Raw genomic sequence first — 12,478 nt, 5'->3', positions numbered from 1 at the left:
GTGATGAGACAGGAGAAAGAGAGTCCAATATCCTTAAGTGATGGGATTTGTGCACTACCGCTGAACAGATAGTTTGTTGTACACAGAGATGGGGCTATACTCACAAATGTGGACAAAAAGGGTTAAAGAACATGACAGTCTGGCTGAGAATAAAGCTTACATCACTGTGTCCAAATGTGACAGAGTTTGTGAATAATGTCATAATAACTATGAGTAATAAATAACTGTACACATAACACTTCTGTGAAATCCTCTGGGCTACAATTTGTTCTCAGTGTGAAAGAGAAGGATATTTATTAAAGACCCTATGTTTTACAGGCACAGATTCTTTGGATGAGTGAAGAAATAAAACTCTTACTTAGAGGCCCATAGAATCTCCAGACAAAGGGAAAGACTGTGGACGTTGTCTACCTCAATTTCAGTAAAACCCTTGATACTGTCTGCCACAGCATATTCCTGGAGAAGCTGGCAGCTCATGCTTTGGACAAGTACACCTTTCACTGGGTAAAAACTGCCTGGATGGCTGGGGCCAGAGACTGATGATGAATGATGCCACAACAAAGTGGTGATTAGTCTTCCCCAGGGCTCATTATTGGGGTCAGCCAGTATCAGTTTATTCATTGTCTTTATCTGGACAAGGAGACCAAGAGCACTCTCAGTCACTAAGCTGGGTGGCAGAGTTGATCTGCTGGAAAGTAAGAAGGCTCTGCAGGGGGAGCTGGACAGGCTCCATCAGTCGACTGGGACCAGTTGTCTGAGGTCCAATAAAGCAAAGTGCAGGTCCTGCACTCATCACAACAACTCTACCCTGTGCTACAGGCTAGGGGAACAGTGGCTGCCTGGAAGAAAAGGACTTGGGGGTGCTGGTTGAGGGCTGGCTGAATATGACCCAACATGTGCCCAGGTGGCCAAGAAGGCCATTGGTATCCTGGTCTGTGTCAGCAATACTGTGGCCAGCAGGACCAGGGCAGGGATTGTCTCCCTGTACAAGAACTGGTGAAGCCAGAGCTCAAGTCCTTTGTCCAGTTCTGGGCCATTCACTGCAAGAGGAACAACAGAGGAGGGCAGCAAAGCTGGGGAGGGGTCAAGAGAGTGAGTCATACAAGGAGTGGCTAAGGGATTGGGTTGAATTTTGAAGACACACATCATCAGAATATTGCTCCTTAATTCAATGAGCATATGGTGTTTCAAAAAGCAGAAATGGTACAAAATTTTTACTTCAATTTGCAAGAGTTATAGGGTCACCTGAACCATATTTTTAAGTAATATCATTTTGGAGTCCTTTTTATAGGTACTAAGGATACAGTTCATAGAGCATAAAAAACCCTATACTTGCTACAAAGTAGATTGATCAGTCAGTATTCTCTTTAGGCTTCTCCCTCCTCATATTCACACTGTCAGCTAAAAAAGTTTTGTTTTAAAAGTACTTTAAACCTCATTATGTATTTTTAAATTTTCGTTCTCCATGTCTAGTTGCCAGAATTTCAAAAGAGAAGGATAAACATGCAGTTTAGTCACATTAATTGAAACAAAGAGTTCTTATGCTAAATTGATAGAACTAAACTTATTTTCACCTTATCCTTTTAATTCTCAAGTTACTTCATTGAAATTATTTCTGCAAATATTAACACAGACAAAACAGGAAGACAGGCTTTCCTCAAAACAACTCATGCAACTCAAAACAGAGAGGATCTATGTTTTGCATCTGTCTACATCTGTCTGTTATTTCTCCAACCCAAAGTATCTTTGAACTTGTTTGGAAACTTGACCTCAATTTTGCATTTGTAGGATGATCTGAAAGATACGGGTCTAAGTCAGGAGAATGACCACACAGCATCCTCATGGAGGAGTGTCCAAAGAAGCTCAGCCCAACCCCACTCTACTCAAGCTCCACAGTAGCAGAAGAACAGGGTAACCTGGACAGTGTGATTATTCAAGCTGCTTGCACATTTTTTGTAATCTGTATTTATATGATTTTGAAATTTAAGTTATACTACAGGGAAAGTTAAAGCATTTGTTTTCAGGACACATAATTGACATAAATTTATTACTATCCCTGCACTACACAATTTCACCAGCCCTCACAGGAATTCTGTTGTTCTTGCATGCTGTCAACAGGTTTACATCAAAGCTTAATACTTTTCCAAGAGATGAAATATTATCTGGAATAAATATGCCAATACTTCAAAATTCTGCCTAAAGGGACTAATTTGAAGCACTAAACATTTAAGTAGGACTATAGAGCACACCTAGAGATTCACACTATGTGCCAATGTGTATAAAAAGGACCAAAAAAACAAGTTAAGAACACTGCACGGGCAGCAAATGCTAGGGGTTTTAATATAAGTGTTTGACAATAATAACACTGATGTTGCAACTTTTTTCCCACAATGAAGCCACAATTTTCAGCTAGATTCAATATGCAGATGAAGATATGCTTGCCAAGTGTTCAGTATATATTATTTCTTAGAAACCTTGGTGTTATATCCTGCACTACTGCAAAACAGCATAATTATTAACCACAGTGGAGCTAAACACCAATTGGCTTCACAAGCAGATGCTGTTTTTCAGGTTAATGCAGTGGTAAATTAAGTAACAGTTAAAACTTCCTTAAGTGAATTTAGTTTTTATATGAAGCTGTGAGTCTTTCAGACTTCAACTTCTGTGTACAGCCAGCAGAGAAACATACAACATGTGTAACCCACTCACACCCAAAGACTGCAAAACCTGTTCAATTGTTATTGCTTTGATTGCTACAATGATGTCTAATACCACACTATTTTTATGTGTGCCACTTGTCTTTCATACACCCGAGGTAAAGACTCTGCTTCAGTTCAGCTCTGTTTGCTGCCAGCCTGCTCCATGCGAGTCAGTAACACAAAGACAATAATCTTTCATCTGCATGGGGAACAATCTGCTCTGAAACAATGTTTGAGGAAATAAAGATTTTTGGCAATTGTTACTGAAGTTTGGAGTCAGGAAACTACATATGTACATACACTCCATTTTGGTCAAGGTAATCTCTTCAATTAACACTGGAATTGTTTTCACTGCAAAAAAAGATTTTGTTCAAGTGACAGATGTTGATAGATTTTCTTTTAATATTGCCCTAGTTTCAATACAGACTTACTAATTTGCTTAGAAATGTAAGTGTCCTTAGACACTGACAATTTTTTTTAACACGAATAATGTAAAATAAAAGGTACTTACCAATTTTGCAATGTCATTCACATCATCTGTGACTGGATTCCCGCAGGAACTCTGGGCTTTGACAAGAGGATTAAGTAGGAGGAGTTGAAGACAAAAGCAAGTGATAATCCAAGTCTGTTTAGTAAAGAAGAAATAAGAAACCCCAAGTAAGCAATTGCCAAATATGAAGCAACGAGAGATTGCAGTAATGTTTTTCATATGTGCTGTCTAGTGGCAACAATACTCTTTATCCTTCATGAAGGCATACTTGTACCACCATTACAGTATCATCTTCATGGCAGGAATCCATGAAAATGCACTTAATTGATCTTTTCTGGAAGCAAGTATCTTTAGAGTGTTAATGGAAAACCTCATTGAGCCATTAGGTTACTTGCACAGGATCATTCTTAGCTGGGTTTTTGCAAAGTTTGCAAGGAAGAGAAAGATACAAATCTCTTTATCATCAAAATACAATTGATTGTATACTTGTCATTCACTTGATAGATCTGTGGCTCTAATGTGATAAATAATAAGGAACAAAATTATACTAGAGTAGATCAAGACAAAAGGAGAAGGTTCATAATCACAGCCATTTCATTTGAATACTTAAACTGCAAGCAAACCCACAGCTGGACTCTGCCCAAGTACTGACATCTCAAGCAGCAATACAGTACATCTTCTCCAAGTGACGTGCTCTGGCCTCTCAGAAGTGCCAGCTTGGCTTTGGCACTACATTCCCCTCCTAAATCCTGCTGGAAACAGCAATGCAATGTACTGACACAGGCTTGTGAGACTCACAAGAAAAGCACCAGATAACTAGCTGCGATGCACCTGGGTGTCTCCTTGGCTACACTGCCTGAACTTCCTCGCCTTCTGTTGTTCCTTGTGCTTCGCTGGTTTCCCACAGAGCCCTGTGCCAAGTTTAAGCTGCAGATCCCTAGTTCCAGAATGTTAAAGCATTTAAGTTATGGATAATCAAAAGTTGCCTCGGGTTGTGAAGCTTCTTCTGCCAGCTGACTGAAGCTGTCAGCAAAAGCCGATGATGGTGTACATTTACGGCAAGTATGGAATTTGCCTGTGCAGGCTCCTCAGCCTCCATAAGGGCAGGACTGAGATCAGGATTTGCTTTTGCACAAACTAAGACACAGCTCAGCCCCGTCTGTTCTGTGTGACAGGTAGAGAACTCCAGCTTCCACCCTCGCCTTCATGTGCTCTCCAGCCTTTCAATTTAAGAGCAAAGCAAATGAAACAACTGCGACACAATTCTCTAGGAAAGCAAGAGAAAAATCACAGATTAAAAAGATGCATCATTATAGTAATATAGAGGGCCTAAGAAAGAATGATAATAAAGGTTGCTCAGGAATTTCATAAACTTGACAGAACAGTGCCAGGCACTTTAGCTAAAAGAGCTGTTAAATGACAAGAGTAATCTCTTTCTTGTATCTTTTATCTCTTAAATCTTGTATCTATGCTACAAGTAAAACTGGTCGTTTGCTTTCTTAGAATACAGCTTCCTGACATATTTAGGTAAAACCAGCATGGGCAGCTGGTAAAAAAGACAATCCAGCTTCCCCTCCCTCTGCACTGGCAGAGATGGTTTTAGTCAGTTGTACCAGGCAGACAACTTCCATTTTTGCTTTCCTGTAGTATTTTTCAGCTTTCTGATCCACGTAACTGACACAGCTGAAATACTCTGTCAAAGATGAGGCAAACCAGGGCTGCTTATTTCAGTGCAGCCTGCACTTGCCTTCCCCTAAACTGTACTCTCAGACACCACAGAGAAAGAAACCAAAAGTATTCTGAGCAAAGTGCATTTACAATATGCATGTCTTTTGAGAATGTCTCTTGCTTCAACAAAACTAGTATTTAGAAATAATTTTATTTTAATATTTGTACCAATAATTACTGAGAATAATTACCAAGGTGAAGGATTGAGAATAATTAATAGTCCGTCTTACAAAATGTCTGTGTTTTAAGCTACAGAAAGCTTTGCTTTTATATATATACAAACAATTTTAGCTCTGGGGAAATGCAAAGATGCTGCTAGTTTTAGGAAGGACCTTTGAGAGCTCCTTGCAGTGTAGTAGAGCTCAAAGCTGTTTAATAACTGATTTCAAGTGATCAAGAGAAACGTCTGCCTTTCCTTCATAAGCTCCAGAATCACAGAGGAAACAAAAGGTGACCTCAAGTTAACAGGCTACCTCCTCATTCACAATTTTTGGAAATGAATTGCAGTAAAAAAGGCAAGAAGTTAATGACAACTATATACTGCAACTATATTATAACTATAATGATAACTGTACTGCTTTCAAGAACAAAATCTGAGTAGTTCAACCTTTGGAGTAAACCAGTGCATTAGCATTTACAGTAGCAGGGACTTTTCCCTGATATCTTCGTTGGAGATAGAGTTTACACCAGGAACTGACAATTTCTTTATTGGATTCCTTAGTATTGATTAGTATGTAAAGATGGAAGTTTTTACTGAACTGTGTCATGGTCATAGGATGATGCTCAGCGCAACAGTCTAATAATTAAAAAAGTAACAAAATTCTTTAACTAGAAATGTTTTTTCAGCAGATCAGCTAAGTAATATTAATAAACACTGTAGTGCACTCCAAATAAAAGCAGAACTTTGATGTACCTTGTCAATTTTTGTACTTCTGAAGTTTAAAATCACTACATATTATATAATTATGTAAATAAATAAGAATATTTTTGTACATGAAGTTTAAAAATCACTGTACATTATATAAATATGTAAATAAATAATACTTTTTCTCCTATGTAAAAATGGATGGGATTTAAAAGCATAATAATTTTATAACTGCTATTAAAACCAAATGATTTGCAAATTTTGAGATTATTTGAGGTTTTTCTTGGTTATTTTCTCCCTGTGTCATCCAACAGGAACTAAAAAATCTTCAAAATACTGCTAGTTTTAACATGTCTATTATACAAAATCTTTTAATTATTTGCACTTACAAAATATTTACATTACGCATGCCTTCAGGCACACTATATGTAAGGACTGTACAGATGAAAGGGTTGAGCTATTTTTGTGTTATTTACTAATGACCAAACCTGCTGTTTGAGCAAAACTTGAATAGACTGAATTAAATCAAGGACAGAACAAATGGGAACCTTAAACAATAGCTTTCTAAATAGAGATGCCCATTTTATACTTTACTAAGCATAAATAAAAGTTACCTACACAGCACTCATAACAGATTTCCATATTTAATTACCCCTAAGTTAACATGAGACTGTTCAAAGCTGGCCTAAGAATTTAATCACACATCATTTATTAGCATTAAACTGAAGACATATAGCAGACTGGAGGCAGACCTCCAAAGTGTACCAAAGTGCCTCTTCCTATTTTTGGCTCAAAAATTATTCAATTGTCTTTAGATTCTGAAATCTCTAAATACTGAATATTTAAGTTTGTGCAAAGGGAAAAAAATAATGATGAGACTCAAAAGGATAATTAAAACTAAGGATTTCAAGTACACTCATTTGTTTATTCTGCAAATGATTTGCACTATTGCTTGGAAGCCACAATCTAGAGTTTCAGCAAACAGCATTTAAGAAGCTCAGCTAGTGATCCAATGTGTGGAAGACCACCCTTTCAGCTGTAAATCAACATCCTTTTCATTTAATCACTTCATTTACAATCTAAACTGTTGACAAAGGCTGCTGAGTGAGTGGTTCAGCATCTCTTTCACAGTATGCTATGAAAGATATTCAATCATGTTAATGTTCAGATAATTCCTTAAGAGGGAAGCTGCAAGGGGAATACCACATTGCTACATAAACCATACTTTGGAAAGTCTGGACATTCCCAAATTTCTAGTTTGTCCAGATAACACTTCTAATCACAAGAAGGCTAAAGACATTTAAAAAAAGCAAATAGCAAACCACAAAAAAAGCATTAAGCACAGGGAGAGGCAGTAACTACACAGATGAATGGGTTCTCCAGTTTAAAATTTCTTGTATTCAAATCATATTAGCCATGGAATTTTTCTGCCCAGTTTCCTGAGCAAATCACCCAATTAATCACAACCAAGCCACAGCTGAAGAAGGTTAGCTGACAACATGGAACAATGTTCACCCTGGGCTAGGTATCCCAAGTTTATTTTCCACTTCTGTTAACATTGGAGTAGGAACATCTTTCAATATTGGCCCCTCAGACAGTGTTCACATGCTGCTTTGCTGAGACACAGCTTGTGAACTTCTGCCCCAGACAACCCTGGTTGGTCAATCATGGACAGGTAACTCAATGTTCATACTTATGCCTTGAAAAACCTTTTGTAAGAAGATATAGAGAAAATGTAAATAGCAAGAAAATATATTTCTTTGCTATTTTTTTTTAAACCACAAAGCATCCAGATGCATAGAAGCACGGTAATTCTTTCCTAGGTCTATTTAGTTATCTAGCTGTGACAGAGATTAAATAATTAAAGTCATGGAAGAACTGTCTTAAACCAATTAAGAAATTAACTGCCAGAATAGAAGAATCTTTAAATGAAAGAAGAGCATTTATACAGAATGTAATCCAATTACAATTTCCATGGTATTCAGTGACACCTTCACACCTGCAAATGGCAGTGCTAACTTAAATACCCAACATGGCCATACCTAAATACTGCTAGGAGTACTAAACATTGCTCAAGCCCCCAAAAAAGTGAGTTAAGTGTGGAAAAAGAAGTCACCCACTTTAGACCACCTAGTTCTGGAACAATGAAGTACTTGGCAAGCACATTTGGAACGGGCAACGTCCCCTGCACAATCTCAAGTACTCAGGAAATCACTTCAGAGTAGCTGAAAGAAGCACTGCTGAATAAACCATAGTTAAGGATTAAGTCTAGTGTACACCCCCTGACCACCAAAAATGGCCCTAGTCTCACCAAATACAACAGCCTATCAACTGGGGTTCTCTCTGAGTGGCAGACCTGGGTTACATTTCCTGCAACCAAGGTCATTCCAACTCACGGGAGGTGAGCTGGGATTCTCTGATATATCTACCTTGTAATTACCATGGAATCATAGATTCATTTAGGTTGGAAAAGACCTCTTAGATCATCAAGTCCAACCATAAACCCAGCACAGCCAAATCCACCAGCAGACCACGTCCCCAAGTGCCACACCTACACTTCTAGAGCTGATTTCCTGTCTATTATGGCTTCCTGGCTAAAAGGGGAACACGAGGGGTACACTGGTACTCCCGACCCGAATTTTTCACAACATATGCATTTTACATTGTCAAGCCAATATGTAGAAAAATAGACATGTTCACTGAACAGACATCACCATGTCTGTGTGTATCCTTGTCTCACACATGCTCTTCCATCTGGGCACCCTAACTTCTGCGAAGCTCCCCAGTCAACTTGTGGGTTTTCTTGAACAACCTTTTGGCAGTCCAATGAACAAAATGCACAACTCCAGCTCAGTGAGTCACTCTGCAGTGATGAGACACCTAAAAATCTCTGGATCACACCCTCCATGCTTTGTTATGATTACAAAATCCAGATACATACTTTTCTAGTGACTGGTACCACTCTTTATTTTTTTAACAATGATGTGTAGTAAGGAGTATAATGGTAAAAGTAAGCAACAGAGAGTGTCAGAGATATTTTTCTGCATTTTGATTTAAACACAGACTATAAAAATACTAATAACAACTCTTTTCCAAAGTAAGTTTTAGAATGTTTTGGACACAAAATATTTTAACATATATTTGGTTGTTTACAAAACACAGTATATTTTCTACTCAGTTCTGCACATAATATCTAAAATACATAACATGAGGGTATTTCAAGGGGTTAGGGGGAAGGAAATTAGCAAGTTCATGCTACAAATATAAGCAGGGAGAGATGCCATTGCTACCTACATTCAAATGAGTTCAACAGGCAAGCTTCTTTCATAGCTGTTTGATCTTTTTGTGGCAATACTGTATTTGCCTTTCTATAACTTTCCCAACCCTAGAAGCTCATCCCCCACACTTTACACTCAGGTGTATATCCACAGGAGACTCCTAGAATGCCTTTGCACTCACTTGTGTGACCACAAGACTGGGAGTTTTCATCTAACTGTTCATTTGGTGGCAGAATGTTAAAGTGGAACTTGCTAGACTCCACCAGTCATATGTGCAGAAGCAAAACAAATTGCTTTTGCAAAGCCAGTTGCTGTATTCAGATGCTTATAGGCCAATTCCCTTCCTAAGGTACACTCTTAATGAACTGGAAATAATTTTATTCAGGTCAATGGATAAAAGGCAGTCCCAAACCTGTTAAGTGCTAATGCAGAACTACTTTTTCTCCAATATTTTTCTTTTTCAGCTGTAAGGAGAAACCATTCTCTAGCTCTGCCAAGTTATTCACATCTATTTCCTGAATCAGACAAATTTAAGATATGTAGTCTTTACAGTGCTGAGAAAATGATGAGTCACACCATTCTTTCCCACCATCCAGACCTTGGGAAAACTGGGAAGCTGCTTAAGACTATATGCCAACTTCATTTCATATGACCTCAGGCCAACTGCTATTATCCTCTACCCCCTGCAGCTCTTCTTGACAGAAGTAGGTGGCTGCTCCAGCCAATGTGCTACTGCACACTTGGTAAGGAACACCCAAACTCCTGCTGAGTGTGGTTTGTGTATTTCAGCTGAAACCAAGATGGATGTGATAAGCAAGAACTGTAAAGTGATAGAGAGTTTGCTTTGCAAATCAATGCAATTCAGGTATTTTGCAATTACATTCAGTAAACTACAAAAAAGTCTTTTTAATGTGTAAATTAACATATTTATTTCCAATCTCTATAATGATACCATTGCAAAATATTTGGCTGTTCTAAAAGTATAAGCTCTGGTTCTTTAAAAATGTAATCTGATCCATAATAAATTTTGTCCACTCTTTAATCTCACTTGACAATCAGGGATTCAGGCAGTTTCCATGCATCCTAAACTTGTCCTGGATGGCAGCCAGTTTGTTTAGTTCCCAAGTACTGGGAAGTGAAGTTACCAAGAGACAGGTAATTATACATGAATGTTGCCTCTGGAACTCGTGTTAAAAGTGTCTGAATAAATATTTACTGATAATAATCCATCAGGTGGCATTCTAGTTCAGTGAAAGAGCCAGGAGATTTAAAGGACAGAAGTATTTCAGCTGGAAGAAAGGATAAGAATTTAAAAACTTCTATAATTTGAAAAAAATCTTCCTATAAAATCAGAATCAGAGATTATCAGGATCTCCAGAGGTCCTGCACTTAGCAGTCTTTTTAGGACATGTGTACTGGCAAGAGAGATCTCCCTTTCCACTTCTTGTAAAATTCCATAGCAAACATCCAGGATTGATACTGAAATTTTTCATCTTTCTGTCTATAGAGTGATAGGCCAATAATTTCTTGTCCTGTAAAAAAAGCACTGGGATCCAAATACATGCACAATCAAAATAGAAATTAGCAGACAACCAGACTTCAGTTGACTCAACAAAACCTCCCACAAACTTCAAAGAGGAAGTAGTCTTTTTTTTTTTCCCCTACTGGGAACTTACAGAATTCTAGCATAGACCCAATGGCATTTTTAAGTAATTTAAAAGGGAAGGCAACATAAGATAAAATTATCTTTGCAGGGAGGAAAAGCTCCCCACACTATATGGAGGTGGATGATCTGTCTTCCTCAGGGAATGAAAAGACAGTCTTTAGGATAAAATACTTAATTAAACATTTTTTTCTAAAGATCTATTTCAGAGGTCTTGCTTGTTTGCCAAATTCATGCAAAAAAAAAAAAAAATCCACTATATTAAACATTCTTTTGAATTTTAATGAAAATATGTACCAAGCAATCTTCTTTAATCTTAGACTTTTAAGCACCAGTAAAGAAAAGGAAATAAGACTTGTTATAGAAATTCTGTACTGGATCTTTAATTCTTACCATCTGCTACAAATTATATGTTGTTTGGGTTGGAAGAACCATTACACTGGCAAAATAAATTAAAATAAATAAAATAATCAGAAAAGTGAAAACAGCTATTTTGATACTTGGCACACACCAGAACTCATGTACATGATGAAAATGTCCTCCTATATCATTCTTAGTATGAAGCAAAAAATGTTAAGTGGATTCTTAGTCTTTCATGCACAGAAACTTTGCTAGATAATAAACTGCATTAATTAATTATTAATCTGAAGAATTTTCAGTTCATGCTCAAGCCTGTGGAAAGCAAACATCAGGGAAAAAATACTTATAAAAATTAAAAAGAATTTAGGCACTTTTTTTTCTTTCTTTTGAATTCTTTCATACTTTTTTATATAAGCAGGGGATGATTTTCAAAATTTAAATCACAGAATTGTCAACTTGGTTTTAAACCAAAGGCATTCTCAGAAAGCCACTGTTCTGTTTCTGGACTCAGAATTTTTTTGATAACATCCCTGATAGGCTGTATCTTTATAGAGATATAAATCCAGAACTAATTTCTCTGACCTGCTTGATATGGGATCTCATTACAAAAGGGTAATTGGTGAACACAGACCGAAATTAGATGCCAGTATAGTCGAGACTGTGTTTCAAGCTCCTACCTTAACTGTATTACATTTTTATAATTACAAGCTTAGCTGTGATTAAAGAACACTGTTTGGAGCTCTTTGATATGCCAACACCAGTATAAGCTTTGACAGTGCTGATGGATGACAATTTTTCACATCAGTATTGTACTACATATTGTAAGACTTTTCATTTCCAGACTTTTTATAGTTGCTGTCTACATTAGTGGTCTACAAGAACCCTCAGAATAAGGTGAGGAAATAGAGTTTGTGTTAATGGTTTTTATCATGATAAAGATCATGGGATCCAGCCCCAGAAGCTTTCCTCAGTCCCTCTCTCACTGAGAAGGTCTCATGACCAACATGTGCAAATGTGGTCCTCTGCAGTCCATTTAGAATGGCTTTGGCATCATCTGCTACTCAAGGCAAATGATATTACTAACCTGAATTCCAACATACAGGGATAGGTCTAGCCAGTCCTCCTTGACAGACATTCACAAGATTGGTATTCTTGGAGCACAAATCTCTTCAGTAACTTTATCTGCCCCACGCCACAGCTGGTATCAGTTTTCAAAGACACCGTGGGCTTCAGGTAACCCCTGGGATACATAGGGTCCAGATTCAATTTTTTTGTATCCCACTCCTTTGATAAGATAGCTTGTATTTTTAATATAGCTGGATAAAACGAAATAGAAAGAGTGGAGTGAAGCGGGATTGGAGGGAATATTCACAAAATCATTCAGGCTGGAAAATA

The 12,478-nt window shown here is 37.6% G+C and overlaps 1 protein-coding gene across 1 annotated transcript in view; it reads right to left on the bottom strand.

Annotated features, from left to right (window-relative positions):
• Positions 1-12,478, bottom strand: part of KITLG (KIT ligand) — a 54,149-nt gene that overhangs the window by 25,019 nt on the left and 16,652 nt on the right. Inside the window, exon 2 of the mRNA XM_005480665.4 lies at positions 3,211-3,324. Within this exon, the coding sequence (XP_005480722.1) occupies positions 3,211-3,324 (114 nt within the window). The remainder of the gene's footprint in view (positions 1-3,210; positions 3,325-12,478) is intronic.

Source organism: Zonotrichia albicollis, chromosome 4, assembly GCF_047830755.1.
Source record: "Zonotrichia albicollis isolate bZonAlb1 chromosome 4, bZonAlb1.hap1, whole genome shotgun sequence".
Taxonomy (NCBI): Eukaryota; Metazoa; Chordata; class Aves; order Passeriformes; family Passerellidae; genus Zonotrichia; species Zonotrichia albicollis.
This window is presented reverse-complemented; position numbering and strand designations above follow the sequence as displayed.